Here is an 18,122-nt window from a genome sequence, read left to right as displayed (position 1 = left end):
TATCAAAATAAATGTATATAATATATATGAGACAGTTCACATGGTTTATCACTTTACAATTTACACATCTTCAAAGTGGTCCTTAAAATCTGTGTCTTAAAATCTGACAATAATGGAGAATTTTATGTAGTTTCATCCTTCTCCTCTTCATACTTTATTCTGTATTCACTTGTTAAACAAGTTCAATGACAGTGGCAGAAAAGCTTTCCAGATCACTTGTACCCTCTATGATACATCTTTTGTTGACTAGTAACTGTGGGTAATTTGTATATAATCGTAACAGTTCTTTCTGTCGTTTGATTCGACGCTTTCTTCGCAGCTCATGAAGTTTTGCATCCAGTTTCTGCTTCTGCAAACGAAACTCAACTTCTCTCGTACGAGGTGGACGTACTGCAGAGTTTGGAGCATTATCCTGGGGAGTGCTAATAACTCCTTGATTTATTTTTATTTTTCTTTCAAGTGTTCTTCCAACTCTGCATTGGTGTACTGTACACCTTTGTGAGATTGTTGAAATAGTTCTATGTTCCCTTTCAACTTGAGCATAATTTTGTGAAAATTTAATTGGCGGACTATGGCAATGGCCTTTGCTTGTTAATTTTCCAATGCGATGTTCCCAAAAAGCTTGTGAACTATGTCCGATTCATAATTAAAATTTGGGAGCACATGTATTTTGCAAAAAAGTTTAGCATCTTCGTAAGCTGTAATGTATTTGTATCAGATATTCTATTCCAATATTCAGTTACTATTGGTAGTATTCGCAGTTCGTTGTTGAAAGTCCCCGATGTTGGCCTTTAGCTTGACATTGTGCTTTTGATTGAGATGACCAGTCCAGAAACTTTCATTTTCGTGTTTGTTGTTTTATGTGAGATGGTTTCAGCAATTTCAGCAATGGCATCTTCAAATGAAGAAAACGCACCAGTAGTAGCGCCACCAGAAAGTTCACACAACCCAAGTGTCTGTGACACTGGAGGGAGTCCGCTGGTATCTTTTGTAGTGTTTTTTAGAATTTGCTTGTTCCATTCTGATGTAAGCAGTTCTGTCCACTTTCTATCATTGACTCACCCACCTGAGTGGCAGCAACAAGTTTTGCCTTCATTTTTCTCATATAATTTTTGAACCATTTATTATTAAACTTGAGGCATAGTGACTGCCACACACTGTCCGATCCCGAAGGTCATGTGACTGAAATCCCTAATACTTGGGATTAAGATGACGTCCTCAAACAACACACAATCGTGAACAAAGCGCAAAAACTTCAATTCTATGATATTAAAACACTGAATTGAACCGATTGTAGTATGGACAAAAAAACACACAACTATACCAAATCGATAGATACTACCGATTACAGAACGATGTATTTAAACCGGGACAAAACGTAGAGAAGGGACTCCATTTCTAACAATGAAAATAGACTATTTTTGAAAAACGTTTCGTTTTCGCGGCATTATAAAAACATTTACTCTAAACCTTGCCAGCAATTTCAGCGATATATTAGCCATACAAAACTTGAGTTACCTTCAGTGCCCTCAGTTTCAATAGCGATTAATGAATCAGCAAAAAACTAGCTTCGACGGAATGGAAAACGTTTAACTTTTGAAACGGACAAGAGAGCGCGGTGTGCAGCAAACAGGATACAGTGATCAGCTGAGCATGCTTCACGCAAAGGTATATCGCGCACTGTTTCAGATCTGGCCCGATTCACACCTTTAAGCAATAGCCGTTTCAGATCGGTCTATATGTGCGCATGCGTGATTTTACACCCTGGTCAGCCGCGATAAATTCAGAGGTCACTATGAGATGGAAAGATTGTAAGGTAATTTACATAGTTTACTTTTACAATTCTGTGACGTACTATCTCGTGAGCTACTAGGCATATCCTCTGGTCACCTGTGTTTGAATAAACATAGAATTTGATCGACCCCTTGCGCCGTGAGTGAATGGTGTTGTTGGGCTTTGTCGGGGGAGGAGTCTTCATGTTTTCCCAGTATACTGCATCAATGACATCACGTATGTACATTCGGTTCACAAGCCATTGCAGTAGTATTGTTTAGAACCAGCAACCTGCATGTTTAGAATATATATTATAAATATAGACTACTGGAATTTGATGAATAGATTGCGTACTAAATGTATTTTTTCGATTGAACATCGCCCGATATGGGACGACGAGAGTTCGAAGAGCTAAAATGTTAATGGTATTTTATCACAAATCTGCAGAGCGAAAATTTGTTTTGCGAATGTATGAAGTAAAATAAAATATTATTAATTCTTCCACGATTTTTGTTTGTAGTCATGTGCGCATGCGTAATTTGAAACCCTGGCCAGCTGCGATAAATTCAGATGACGCCATGAGCTGGAATGATTGGAGGTAATTTACGTAGTTTACTTTCACAATACTGTGACATAATATATTGCGAGCTACTAGGTATATTGTTTGGTCACCTGCCTTTGAGAAAACATGGAGTTTGATCGGCCCGTCGCGTCGTAGCTGGCCTGTGTCGTCACCAAAGTACTCTTATCATTACTGTGATACTTCAAAAAGTGTGTACTTACTAGGGTAATACGGTTTGTGTCGATCGATTTGCAACGATCGTAATAAGTGCAGTAATTCAGATTCGAATAATACTTTTAGTTAAGAACTTTTGACCTCTCTCCTGTGACCTACATGTATGCAACCGTGTTCCGGTTCAGTAAATATTTACCCCTCCCACATTGTTCAGGTATTGGCAGTGGTGTTATTTTTGATGCGCCTCGAAAATAATAGTAAATACAATAATATCTTCAAATATTATCGTTAAATATAATATTCAAATATATCAATCGTAACTATAGTATATTCAAGTTTTACTATCTATTTTCAGGAATGGGAAGATATAGGACTCCCATTGTCAACTACGAGCAATGAAGCTGCTAAAATGTATGATGCAATAGTCACACAGGTATATATTTTATAAAATTTCTTTTTTGACATCAAAACCTCTCAACCAATCACATATCTTCCCTATAAAACCAATTATAGACGCTTTTCTGGAGTTCACATTTTCATGCATCGATTTCTGTTTCTAGTACATGAGTGGGTTTTCTGACGACAGTGTTGGTGGAATAGACGGTGCTATCAGAAGAATGACAGCCGCCGACCCCAATTTTGGTAAGAGATTCCTGTTATTAACTAAGGTGACAAATGTCCACATGTTGATTGACAGAATTATTATAGTGTGTATATACACGATACTAAATATATACTATTATTTTGATTCGTATAAATTATGAGTTAAGTCGGTATTTGTCTCTTTGTAGTTTTTGGTCAAATTATATCAAATGGTCTCACATTACTTGGCAGTACAACATCCACATGGAATAACCCTGAACTAAAAAGCAATATTGAAAAAATGGCTCAAAGCGCGAATAATGATATGATAACATGGAAAGAAAAGTTACACATTAAGGCTGTTAAGTTGTATTCGGAGGGGTGAGTACAGATATAAATTACACACATATTACCGACATGTGATAAACACGCAACATTGTCAAGCACAGGAACACGGCAAATCGCCCCGCCAATTTGCTGATGTCATATACAACCACATAGAGCAGAAATATTTACTCGGATATTGCAACGAGATAAAATAATGTGATGATTTTAAAAAGTTGAAATACTTAGTATTTGAGTAGGGTATGACAGAAACAATTGGTGACCATGTTTATTCATCATATTATAGGGACTTTACTGGGGCAAGTGATACATGGGAAAATATATTGCTGCAGCAACCAACTGATATGTTGGCTTTTCGATTCGCCATCGACTGTTACTTCAATCGAGGTGAAATGGCACAGTACAGAGATTGTGCTGCACGTCTAATGCCCTTCTGGAAGTCAGGAAAAATATCACAAAGCATGTATGGGTAAGTGTAAAACACAGCGCACATGGCGTATACCTGCAAATGTTTGCCTGTCTGATACTGTTAACTTCTTCTTGGAAACCAGCAAAAACGCTTTTTATATTCAACATTAGTGACATTAGTAACTTAGGTTCATATCTACTCAAATAATATACATAATACTGAAGGAATTCTTTGGACTGTGTGGTATCCATCTGTGGTGAAAAACGCTCATATGAATGTTTGTTCACGTTTGACTCATTAGTCCATAACATTATTTTTGACTTTGTTGATGTTGTTGATTATTTAATTGAGTCAACATGTCCAGCTTGCCTTCATTATAGCCATAGCCCACACTGTTAAACGTATTTCGTAGATTTTCATATAACCAACGTGCACATGGGTTTAAAGTTACAGCACTTCCCTGATCTGTACTTTTTTCACTCCATGACATCGTCAATTATATATTGTTTTGTATTGTCATCATATTGCGCAAATTTAAATTAGATAGTTCGAATTTTTCTACGTTTTTGAAAAACTTACCCTAAACTAGGTGCATTTTATTTCATACCAGGTACTTGAAGAGCTGGCATGCTTTTGGATTGGAAGAGACAAACTTCCTCGATGAAGCGGAAAAAGAATGTCAACAGGTATATATATATATATATATATATATATATATATATATATATATATATATATATATATATATAAAGCTAAAATTTCATTGAAACCTTGTGAAATAGCCTTTATGTAGTAAATATTCTCCCGATGAATATGCTATCCATGCAATAAGAACGTACACAAACGATATTTATATATGTAATCATCAAATTGAATTTTCAAGTCCTAAACATAAAACAAATGACTGGTACTTAACGAATATATCACAGTAGATAGCCAAATCACTTAGAGCAGCACAAAGTAATTGCAGGATGCAGTCTTTTTTTGCAGTCATTAGAACTGAATTCCCGTGATGGCGTTGCTAACCATACACTAGCCCATGTAATGGAGATGCAATGCAGATATGATGAAGGTATACGTTATCTTAATGACACAGTTCATAACAATCAGGTGATTAACATAAAGATATTTATATTCACTAGAACCATTTGGTATATTGTGTGTGCTTTCTCTGATATGCATTATGTATTGTTTAATTATGCACTGCGGTTTGATGTTTCAATCATTCGAATAATGCCGAGTAACTATTGATAGTAACGATTGCTAATTCTCTTTCAGAAACACGCATTTGAGGGTCATGTATATTGGCATTTGGGCCTTTATTATATTGAAAAGGTAGGAAACTGATTTTTCAATAATCGAATGGAGCAAATTTGCCAACATTCAGATCTTAACAGTTTATAAAATTTACTGTACTGGTGCGATGTTCAAGAACTTACAAATTGAGTTTATAGCCGGATTCAAAACTCTGTCTATAGATTTCTTGTATGTATCAAATACGTGAAGCCATTGCCTTTATTGGCGGAGAATTGGAAGTGCAGCTAGCAATATTTTGTTCAGTTACACCATGACCATATCATAACTTTCAAAAGGAGGGAGCTGACCACATTTCTCTCGCTTTTTGGCAGTGGAGTCGGTTGCACACAACATTTTTACATGCACAGGATTGCAATTACATCAGGAGAGTACATGATTACGGACTGTCAGACCAGGATCACCATTATCTTATCGTTTTGCAGATTAATACAAATATGTCATACCCCTGCCAAACTGTAATGCCTACATGCCCTGTCAATTAGCTTGGACAGCCTCAATGTTTAGGCGTTCTCTTCATTGTCGTCGTTAGTAGCAACTATCCAGGGAACTCACAAATGACACTGAATGTGAACCCCACTTCTGCTGTCTCTGCTAAATGCTTTTGTACCATTAGAATATTTCCATATTCATACTCACAGGCTAATCACATGCTTAGAGCGACACATGGTTTTAAGCAGAGCCCCTTTGATGATGCATAGCTCCAAGTAACATAGCCCAATCTTGCATTATTGTGTATACAGATCTCGTCACGTATTTGTTGATAGGCACATGCAACGTGTACCAATACAAGTAAACATTATTTACGATACTGAGTGTCAGTCGATGACATTTTGTGTTATTTTTGTCTTTCTTGCATATAGGGTGATTACGAAGCAGCTTTAAGTCTGTATGATGAATATGTAAGTAATTATTCTGACACACGTTATTCCAAATGTAGACGATCGCAATAGCCATTGAATTGCTCAAATTATTTGAAACCAAAACTACCACTACCCGGACAATAACTCCACCCGATCCATGGTAAACTTATGAATATTATCTGATGTACTGCACTATAGTTAGTCTTGTCCACTATCATCAGGGAGATTTTGAGTTCTACTCCCCTGGTTGGCTGCACATTCAATATTGCAAAAGAGTATATTCTACCTACTTACAATGATTCGGCATTCGTAACCGAGAGAATGACTACCTTTTGGATGGGACGTAAAACTGTTTATTGTTCCCTTTATCAGTGCACGTAAAAGATGCAGTTGTACTTGTCGCAAGGAGTAGCAGTTTCTGCGGAATAACTGCTGTATTCTTCTCATTACATGTATATGCTCGAGATGTGTTGTCCCTCATTTCCGTGTTTGTAAATGAGCTTCAGCCTGTTGACAGGAAATGATAGTATGAGTGGGTATACACATGTTCAATCGGATAAATATTTGCTAAATAAATAAATGCTGATATAAAACTGTTCAACAACGCAATCATCCATCAAACTAATTTAATTCTAATGTTCAGGGTGATGGACAATAATTATAGGATGTTCAATTAAAATTAAATCAGTTATTATTAAATCAGTTATTCCAAACTTGTTTTATATTAACATTTCCCCGCTCAAACTATGGTGTAAATACTAACCATTGTGAATACGCAACAACGATACATTATCCACATTGCATGACAACTTGATACCTGATACCTTAGCTGTTAGTGTATAATTGGTGTCATATTTATCATTTTGTAAAAGCTTGGCTCTAAGATAGACAGTGGGGCTATGTTAGATGTCACAGATGCAGCCGCTTTCCTCCAACGATTGGAATATGAAGGTTTGTACATACACGGTTGCAAAGTACACAATCTATACACTATGAAAGATTATCAAATTTATAGTTTTATATATTATGCGTGTCCGCGAGTTTATAATTTTCTTGACCTTGAAATTATAGATTGTCTTTTTTATCTCTAAATTTGTAAATATTGTACAGTGATATTTTATTTAATATTATAAATTTCATAAATGCAAATTTATATTTTACTTAAGGCGTCAATGTCGGGTCAAGATGGTTGAAAGTTTTTAATTTTATTAAAACTCACGTGGAAGATCAAGCTCTGGTGTTCAATGATGTTCACTTCATGATCGCCGCATTGGGAGCAAAACAACAAGGGATTGCAAATGATTTATTGGAATCAATACGGAATTTTATTAGGTGAAAATACGTATTATTAAATTTAGAGTAAAATGATATAATAAATGTCGAACATTATTACCAGTATGTTATTACTATAATTAAAAGGACGAATAATTACACCATTGCTTATCCGATTCTATACATCAGTGCATTAGTTATTAAATAAATGACAATTTTCTGGTATTAACTGGTATACTATTCTCTAATTCGCGGTTATGATATACATATACTTCTTGCGCAACATTGTTGATTTACTTGTTTCATAGGAGCACAAGTAAGGACCACACTGTTGCCAAAGCATTCAAGAAAGCAGGAATACCAATTTGTGAATCACTAATTGCCTATCACTGTGGTGATTTTGCTAAGGTGGTGAACACGTTTAATCCTGTGAGGTACAGTACACTACAAATCACTGGAAGTGACGCACAGGTACAGCTTATTCCATTAATTGACAATTGTCTCATTTTCTAGTAGCAATGTAATTGACACTGCCCTGTGCCACGAGAGCTTACTACAATGATTAATTTAGTTATCATGCTACAAAATGCGCCACAAAATAAATCAATATCATTAACCGAACACTGTCTGTGACAGTGAATGTTTTCACTTTATTTGACGTGGTAGACTTTGTGCTTTTATCGTTGATTTATTAAATATTTTCCATAGTCGCACACAAAATTGAATATTTGATGGTAAGATACGTTGTTTGTTTTTACCCAGAGAGATTTGTTTAACCTGATGCTCATTCATTCCGCATTGAAGTCACCGGAAATGGAACATCAACTACTTGCAAGGTAAAAACTCTATTTATAAAACCCACAGCGTTGAACGAATCTTCAATTCCATGTAAAATGGTGTGAAAGTCGCACTAATCGAGTGTACAATGGGACACCAATGCCGCGAAACTACTTACAATCAGGCAATATTGGCTACGAATTCAGAGAGCAGTTTGTCCTTTGACCGCTTTTATTAATTAGACACCGTCAGTGTGTTGGGTGATACCGCATTTCATGTCCAAAGCGCGAATAGAGTGCGCCGTCCGCTGCGCAGCGTCGATCATGCACGCACGTGATTCTCTACGCTAAGCAAAAACGTTTAAAGATCATGCAAAGTATTTTTTATAGCTTGGAGGTAGTGTTCAAAGTAAATGGTGTGTTTACTAATCGTTGTACTCTTTATTCTATAGGAGCCTTCTGTATGAACGAGACGCGTTAAAACCTGGATCGCCAATGACTGCAAGGTTATTGGAAAAAGCTACTGTCTCAAGTCTCGAATAAAATTGAATATACTACGATTTACGGAATTATATATTTCTCAATTTGTGACAGACATTATGACAATTTTTTTTCTATATCATTTGGGCTATATTCATCAATTAGAAACGGTTTAAGGGGTTAACAGTTGCTAACCTTCGTGTCCCATTCAACTTATATAAATTGAAAAATGTGAAGCATTATATATAGATAATATACTAATTGTTATCATATCATTGGTGCTATTCACCTTTATCATATGCAACTAGTAGTACTGGAAACAAAGTTCTGCGATATTCGATGGTAAATGTTAATTGTTTTATATTCACTCATTACGTGGCCAGGTTTAAAACAAGTGTAATGCTATCAATGGCATCACGTACGTACATTTGGTTCACATAAGATTGCAAAATTGTTTAGAATCAACAGCTTGCAAGTTTGGAGTGAACATTGTAAACATATGCAGGAATTTGATAAATAGATTGTTTACTAATTACGCAATGCTTTAACCGTGAGACACATCCCTGGTAACCACGAGATCGTGCCAACGACTGTAGCGATTGACTAACCTCATGTTTACTCTGCCAAGCCTTACAGAACTAGGATAGAGTTTGTAATATTTGTAAGAGAGGGAAGGAGAGTAAAGTGGGCAGCGAGGCGTTACCTCAGCTGACCGTTTGGATGAATAAAACTGGACTTTTTGTAATGAACTAATGTGTATTCCTTTGGGTCGAATCCGGTATCTCTACGTGTAAGTGTTATCATCCAGGCGAGTCACAGTTCCCGAACACAACATAGTGTTCACAACAGTATGTTCATTATGTTGAGATAAACATTTTAAAATCCACTTATATGAAGTATACACGTCTTGTATGTTGGTGAGTCATTATTGTCTTTATCCAGATAGGAAAATATCATTTAAGTTCATCAGTGGAGATCAAAGTTTCGTCGTACCTTGCAAAGTGCTAATTCGTTACATGTATTTGAATTTATATCACTGAAAACCATCAAGGAATTAAACTGTTTTCACACAAAAATGACGAATTATCAATATTGACAATATCACACTTTTTTCATTCTAACATTGTCAACTAGAGTAAATTGGCAAAGGTCAAAATAAAAACGAACAAGGGCTTTACATAGGACCAAATCCTTGATATTAACAGTATTCAGATGACCAGATAAATTTCCTACCTCTTGCAATTACTTGCAATTAAGCTTTTATTTGTAATCAATCATATTTAAAAAAAAAACATTATGGATACATGGATACTTCGACAAGCCTTAGTAAGTAAATTCCTTTTTTTTTAAACGCTAGTGTAATTGCTTTGATTTAATCCCTCAGTTTTGTACCTATTATGAAGATTGTTATTCCCGTTTGTCTTCTTGAAAACTAATCCAATGTCTTTATATTTTTAGTTATTTGGATTGAACCCATCTAAGATTCGTTTGTTTTAATTGAATATTTTTTAGTAAACAAACTAATATTAACTTCTTCTTGAAAACTGTTAGTTTAATTACGTTATATTTTTATGCAGGTTCATCTTAGATTTTGCAATGATATATTGTATTCTTTATTTGCTGTCCCTGAGACATAGTCAGGAAACGGCCAAAATGCATCAACATCTTACCAAAACCAGATTTTCTTCTATCGCAGTAATGAAAACAATTCTATCAACTTGTGATGAAACACACATAATACATTTGATATACATGTGATATACATTTCAATTACAACAATATTTCACACTAAGCTTCACAACTGTGAATAATAAGTACCATAATCATGTGATAAAACTTATTATTCATACATTTCTGAAATGTATACCTATTAATTACACTATTTGTACGTCACTAATTATGACAAAATAACATATTTGGAATTTGCATTATGCAAATTAGTATTTATGGAAGTACAACGTCATTACCAAACTACATAGGTCATACATAATTCATGTAACTACATGTATTACCATATTTGTACTGATTTTGGCAAATCCTATTATTATTTTTATATTATTTATAATAATTAGATACGATTATAATGAGTTGTGTGGCCTCTTTATGATTAACTAATTAGCATACATAAATGTCACCTAAATATATTAAAGTGTTTTTATATAGAATAGTGCTCCCCAGTCTACACAACGATTCACTGACGTATTTCACTGCCCCGGTCGAAGATTGGCCACGACGCAGTACGCATGGTCAGGTTTTTGTCGTGAAGACTTTCCAAAGAACACTTGTATGATATGGTGAACCTGGATGGCGTTGGCAGTATCACGCAGACACACTGGAGTAGACAGTTCACCAGCACATGCACGTACTTTCCACATATTTGGTTCAACTCAACATAAAACACAAATGTCTAATCGAAAATCAGGCATGTGTAACCACACGATAAATTTATTTTGTGACGAGCCACTGCAACATAATATGCACACTCAATCTACCAATCAGCGGCCTCCTATATGGTTGCAGTTTAATTCGGTCCTGTGGCGTGTACACGTGAAGATAGGTACCATCCAATCATTGAATCAGTAGCCTCCACCAATGCCAATGCACATGTGCCTGTTTAGTAGTAGCAGGTTTGTCGCCCTCTATTATATTCGAGTGAATGTGAATGTGATACATATTTTGTACGTCTGTTTGCTTACGTAGTCTTAATTTTCAAGGTATAGTTTTTAATGATAGAGAATATGTCGTATAAAGATTTCACATCCTGTAGTCTATTTGTAAAAATGTGTTGATACATATTGAAAAAAACATTGGACACACCAAATAACAAATAAGCATAATGGCATATTCGAAAAGTTGATTTCATTTCTCATCGATCACTAATGCAATACAGTATTTTATTTAAATAAGGAAGGCGCTGGTCAGATTGTTAACTATAATGTTAATTTCCATATTGGATATTAAAATTGTGGTACCTTATTTGTACTAATTATTCTGTTACTAACAATGTTTTTCATATCTTAACAAGCATATTTTATGTTCCAAACAATTTTGGTTCTCTGCCTTAAATAGCATTTCAGTGATCCCACTGTTTCCATGGTAATAATAAACCTTTTGTAGCTGCTGTTTTGTGTAATGAGTATGGCAATTTGGCACATCTAACTTACTGTCTATGAACAGATAATATTGTCCCCTTGACCCCGGTAATTATTTACCAATATCGGCATAATATCATCACAGTGAATCTACGTATATTAAGATTATTGACCACCACTTTCGAAATATGATTTTGATATTATGTACGTTACATATGGCAATGTATTTGAATAATTTATAAGAAAATAGACTAAGCTTTTCAAAACGTCCTGTGTTTTCAAAGCTTTCGGATATTATTTACTTTTATTTATGTAGTGTAGTATCCTCAGTAACAAATCGCTAGGCCATGTTGCAGATATTCACACTTCAACAGAGCAAATGAAAAGGAGTATCAATCATTTTGTGTTTAAATGATACGAATTTGTGAGAAAGAAAAAGAGGGCTGTCAAATTGAGAAGCATGTGAAACCCATAACTGAAAAACAATACAAATTTGCTACCATTATAAATAATACGTAAACAATTGTGTTTTTCCTTACTATCACATATTTAAACAAAAAAACAAAATGCACTAGTCACCTATATATCATACCGTTGAAAACGGTTAATGACATGTTGTTTAATGGTGTTAAGGGACAAAATTATTGTCAGTCATCAAATATCGAAGACAACAAAACAACAATGATGAGCATATGTATATATTTATGTTCTGTCTTTGTGTCAACTACAAACAGATGATCTAGTTACATATTCAATGTTGGATTTCTTGTATCGCAATCGATGCGAAAGATAAATATTGTCATTTGAGCAGATGCAAAAGTACGTATCACAACCCGACAATTACATATTTTTCGCTTGTATTTGTAGCAGATGACACATAACGTATCACAATACGACAATTACTTATCATCCGATTGCAATTGAAGCAGGTGACACTGAACATACCACAATACCACAACTCGACGATTACATCCCACCCGATTGTAAATGATGAAGATGATATAGAACGTATAACACACCGATTACAAAACGATGACTACATACCACCTGCTGGTAACTGTGGCAGATGACAAGAAACGTATCACGTCCCAACGATTGTATATCATCCACTTGTAATTGAAGCAAATGACACAGAACATATCACAACCCGAAGATTGTACATCATTGGCTGGTAATTGAAGCAGAATGCATAGAACGTATCACATCCCGAGTAATGCATATCATCTGCTTTTAATAGACTGAAGCAGATGAAACAGAATATATAACAACCCGACGATTATATATCGTCCACTGGTAATTGAAGCAGATGACATAGAACATATCATGATCGATCAGAGTATTTTATGTCAAAGTATAAAGACTGTTGTGGTCATGAAACTCTTTCTGCCAGGTAAAAATAAATCAGATCTGTCACATGGTTTGATAGTCATCTACAATTTGCAGCAGCACTTTTGCGCATTTTACATTTTGCGCATTTGTTTCTCATGAGTGGTTTAACTGATGAATGTTCATGTATAGCCATGATTTATTATGCTAAAAATAATATAATATAGTAACATGGTTTATACACTTTATTGAGAGAAATGAAATAGGTTTGACCAGTCATGTGGTTTCATCACCGTTTTGAATTTTTGGCAGAAATTGCCAAAATGTATAGTGTTTGTCTAAATATAATATCAGTATATTACAAGAACTGCATACAATGATGACTTATGTATGGTACTACTTGTTGTAGGAAAATCAGCCTAGTTTTCTGCTATGTAAATGCGAGCTAAATTTATAAATAAAATTGGCCCGACCCTTGGTCGAGCTTAACCAAGCCAAGTGTTGCATTTGCTTTGTATAGCGTATGATGTGGATATTTGCGTATGAATGGGAACGTAAGGTTGCATGCATCTTGCAGGTGGCTTTGTTATGTAAATTCATGCGAGTTGTGTGGTGGACGTGGCAAGTCAGTACACCACGAGCCATCAAAGTGTGAGCACTGTATTCAGCTCTGCCTAGCAGCAGTTTGTAAGGGCATTTCAGGCTCTTCGTCACCTTGCTCATGCTGCAGGACCAGACTAATTGTCAACCAGCGGTACGTTTATACCTGTGTACAGACAGGGCGAGTTGTTGGTTTCTGTGGTTCTGTCCTTTGCTGAATGGAACAGGGGAGTGACGGCATATCAACCTTGGCTTGGTAATTGTGAACTGGTGAATCGTGGTCGTGTGGACATACGTTAATATTGGCAACTGGTGGTGAATGGTTTCTATTGTATCAACCCGGATCGGTTACTGGTGGCACAGGCAGTGTTAGAAGCTCTATGGACTTGGTGTGGATGGTAGCTGAAGTATTGTCGATGCCAAGATTTGAGGAGCGTAACAGAACACTGCAGGACTACAATAAGACACCGATACTGTAAACTTTATCAAAGTTTAGCTTTGCCTTAATTTCCTGACCCGAAGGTCTTGTATGGACCAACTTGGTTTTACGTAACTGTGTATTAAGCATATTGTTGTATTTCGCATAAACGGATAATAGATTGAAGTCGTTGATTTGTTGATTAACGTGATTTATTAGTGATAAGTTCTTGTGCACAAGTTTCATGTTAATTTCTGAGTATGAATATCTGTTGATGAGGTCTAGAGAATAAAATAGCTTAGTTAACTGTATGCACTTTGTCATCACCATTCATTGTGTGCTCCCGCGTGCTTAGCCAATCCTCGGATCTGTGACATTTTGGCGAGCGTGCCAGGATTGGCTTATAAGAAAAAATCGAGCACGTGCATCTTAACGGGTGACCCGCACTGATTGGTGTTGTCTCACTGTGCTTATAATATTTCCTTTTGCTGCATAAGTAATTTTGTAATTTTTCATTTACTAATATATTGTCTGGTTTTATCTTAAGCTTAGCTTATTTCAGATATCCGTTCTCCTGGCTATCCACTCGGCAAGGGACAGTGCCGTCTTTATGTACACAGGCGTGGTAGATGCTTCCATCGTATTTCAGTTTAGATTTGCAGGCTGAATCCGGCGCCTAATATGGAGAAGTGGCTAGACTTTGGAAGAGAGACAGGACTGACAGGGGCGGATTTGCTTGAGTTTGCTAGAGAGAGGGAGAGAGATGCTAGAGGTGAACGAGCGGAGTTGTTAGAATTGAGGAAGCGTGAGCTGGAGATAAAGAAGGAGGAAAGAATGTTGATGGAGCTACGGGTAAAAAGGGATGTGTTGAGGAAAGGTGAGAGTGATGAAAGTGGCAGTGAGAGTGATGAGGATGAGCACAAGCATAGGCCAGCCTATAATGTAAAAGCCCCCAAACTCCCCATGTTTCAGGATAGTAAGGATGATTTGGATTCATATATACAGCGATTTGAAAGATATGCTGTGTCAGTCAGATGGAAGAAGGCAGATTGGGCTACTAACTTGAGCACATTGCTCACAGGTAAAGCTCTTGATGTTTACTGTCGTCTAGCAGTTACAGAGATAAATGATTATGAAGTAGTAAAAACGGCGTTGTTCAAACAATACAACCTAACAGAGGAAGGGTTTCGTACCAGATTTCGAATGGCTAAACCAGACCGTGTTGAATCAGCAATTCAGTTTGCAGCCAGAATAGAGAATTTGTTTACTCGGTGGGTTGATCTGTCAGAGATTGACAAAGATTTTGATAGTCTAAAGAACCTTCTCTTGCAGGAACAGTTTTTGAACAGTTGTGGCCAAGACCTGGCTATTTTTGTGAAGGAGCGATCCCCAAAGACACTGACCGAGATGGCAAGGTTGTCAGAGCAGTTCGTTGAGGCGAGAGGTTCCTCATTCGGGCGTTCCACACAAAAGCAGTCGTGGAGTGGTGGAAAGGCACCACAAGCTGCAGTAGGTAAGCCAGAGACTCCTACTCCACCATCGCAATCGAGTTCAGCAGCTGGAACTAGGAAGAGCCAGCTTATTAAAGATTTGACCTGTTATGTTTGTCATCGCAAAGGCCACATGGCTAAGGATTGTAACCACAGAGCGCCTGCTAGTCTGAAGGCATCCAGCATGGTTTCAAGTAAGTTCAACCAATCTGCACCACAGGGTAATGGTTTCAGACATGTGCCACTAAAGACAGGGGACAAGGTCAAGGGGACTGCTAAGGGTAAACCGATGAAACGGGGCAAACAGCCTGCCAAAGAGCTGGGAAGTGGTAGAGTATCAGGCCCTCTGCAGTCGCCAGCCACAAGTATGTCATCTCATAAGCACACCACAGGAGCTATGCCAGTGCTAAGTGGGTTTGTTGGTAAGACAAAGGTGTTGGTTCTTAGGGACAGTGGGTGTAGTGGTGTTGTTGTTCGCAGGGATTTGGTATTTGACAGCCAACTTACAGGCGAGCATCAATCATGTGTTCTGATAGATGGAACAATTAGAAGGGCTCCAGTAGCCACAATATACATTAACACACCATTCTATGTTGGTACTGTAGATGCCCTATGTATGGAGAAGCCAGTATACGACCTAGTGTTGGGGAATATTGAAGGAAGTAGGGGACCTGAAGACCCTGACCCCAAGTGGACTGAAGAGGGTGTGGACACTGAGTGTGCGAGGAAAGTTAAGGTCACATCTTCAATGCAGACACGAGCACAAAAAAGGGCAGAAGGTAGGCTGACCAAACCATTGAAGGTACCAGATGACTTCGCTGAGGTCATTACACCACAGAAGCTTAGGGACGAACAAGGAGATGATGAAACCCTTAAGAGATGTAGGTATTTGGCAGATCAGGGGCATGAGAGGATAGACAGAAACGGACGCAAGTCCAAGTTCATTGTTCTCAAGAATGTGTTGTACAGGGAATTCCAGTCTCCAAAGGTTGGGAGCAGTGACTGCATTCACCAAGTTGTAGTTCCCTGCAGGCTTCGTCCTATGGTTATGAAGATAGCCCATGAGTCACTATTAGGAGGACACCAAGGAGTTCAAAGAACTGTGGATAAGGTACTCACTAGTTTCTTCTGGCCTGGTGTTCAGTCTGATGTGAAGCGTTATGTCCAGTCGTGTGATATTTGTCAGCGAACAAGTTCAAAGGGTAGAGTAGTAAGGGTACCCTTGGGACGCATGCCATGTATTGACATCCCATTCAGGAGAGTGGCAGTAGATATTGTGGGACCCATCTTCCCGATAACTGACAAGGGTAATAGGTACATACTCACCGTAGTAGATTATGCTACAAGATATCCGGAGGCAGTGGCAATGAAGAATATTGAGACTACTACAGTAGCAGAGGCACTGGTGGATGTTTTTTGTAGGGTTGGTGTACCGAGGGAGATCTTGAGTGACCAAGGCTCCCAATTTACATCGGGTATCATGCAGGAGGTGAGCAGATTACTTTCAATAAAACAGTTGACTACAACACCCTACCATCCTGCCTGTAACGGACTGGTGGAGCGTTTCAACGGCACACTGAAGCAAATGTTGAAGAGAACGAGTTCCGAGAGACCCAAAGATTGGGATCGCTACCTAGCACCACATTTATTTGCATATCGTGAGGTGCCACAAGCTAGTCTTGGGTTTTCACCATTTGATCTGATATATGGGAGGAGTGTTAGAGGTCCAATATCCATACTTAAAGAGCTGTGGACTGGCGAGGTAGAAGAGACAGAGGTAAGGACCACCTACCAGTATGTTATCGATCTGAGGGACAGATTGGAAAAGACGTGTGAACTCGCACATGAGAACCTAAAGAAGGCACAGATGAGACAAGAGAAGTTTTACAATAGAAAGAGTAAACCACGTCAGTTTAAGGTGGGTGATTATGTTCTGCTACTACTTCCCACTGATAGTAACAAGCTGTTGCTGCAGTGGAAGGGCCCATTTCCAGTGGTGGCAAAGCTCGGTAATGTGGATTATCAGATTGACATGGGTGGTAAAGTAAAAACATTCCATTCAAATTTACTAAAGTTGTATGTTTGCAGGAAAGCAGAGGATGTAGTTGGCTCAGCGGCCCCCAAGGAGAAGGATGATGTGGAGGTGACGGCATCCTCAGCACTTCTTGACTCAGAACCAGACCCGGAACAAGGGCACGAGGCTGTACAACCACATGGCGACTTGTTGACAGTGCCAGTCTTACAGCAAACGCAGACTGCTAATGATGTGAAGGTGAGTGACAGCCTTACTTTGGAGCAAGGTGTTGCAGTGAGGCGGCTACTAGCCCAGTACAGCGAAGTACTCACAGATTTGCCAGGGAGGACATCACTATATGAACATGAGATAAAGTTGACTACATGTGAGCCAATCAGACAGAGACCCTACCCCATAGCACATGCCTTAAAATATACAGTGAGAGATATTTGTATGGCCGTATGTTTACTCTTCAGACAGACCACCAATCTCTTATATACATGCAGAGGGCCAAAATGGTAAATGCAAGGGTGATGCGTTGGGCTTTGGCATTGCAGTCCTACAGGTTTCGTATTGAAGGTATTAAAGGTTCTGAGAATGTTGGGGCCGACTATCTCAGTAGAGTTGAATAG

General features: G+C 37.7%; 2 protein-coding genes across 2 annotated transcripts; both read left to right on the top strand.

Moving 5' to 3' along the window:
- The first annotated feature begins 1,749 nt into the window (after positions 1 to 1,749).
- LOC102807468 (tetratricopeptide repeat protein 38-like) lies at positions 1,750 to 9,299 on the top strand. Its single transcript, XM_078005538.2, has 14 exons — positions 1,750 to 1,816; positions 2,865 to 2,942; positions 3,070 to 3,151; positions 3,301 to 3,472; positions 3,723 to 3,905; positions 4,456 to 4,531; positions 4,836 to 4,955; positions 5,124 to 5,180; positions 6,023 to 6,061; positions 6,895 to 6,973; positions 7,189 to 7,354; positions 7,603 to 7,765; positions 8,057 to 8,130; positions 8,523 to 9,299. The coding sequence occupies exons 1-14, from the start codon at positions 1,796 to 1,798 to the stop codon at positions 8,611 to 8,613; spliced, it is 1,401 nt and encodes a 466-aa protein (XP_077861664.1). The 5' UTR covers positions 1,750 to 1,795; the 3' UTR covers positions 8,614 to 9,299.
- Positions 9,300 to 14,667: 5,368 nt separating this feature from the next.
- Positions 14,668 to 18,122, top strand: LOC146732785 (uncharacterized). The gene is made up of 2 exons (XM_085491956.1): positions 14,668 to 17,748; positions 17,967 to 18,122. Exons 1-2 carry the CDS (start codon positions 14,668 to 14,670, stop codon positions 18,120 to 18,122), a joined length of 3,237 nt encoding a protein of 1,078 aa, XP_085348082.1.

The sequence above is a fragment of the Saccoglossus kowalevskii genome, chromosome 17 (assembly GCF_978046115.1).
Source record: "Saccoglossus kowalevskii chromosome 17, keSacKowa6.1, whole genome shotgun sequence".
Lineage (NCBI taxonomy): Eukaryota > Metazoa > Hemichordata > Enteropneusta > Harrimaniidae > Saccoglossus > Saccoglossus kowalevskii.
The sequence above is the reverse complement of the archived record's forward strand: the minus strand, read 5'-3'. Positions and strand labels throughout refer to the sequence as shown.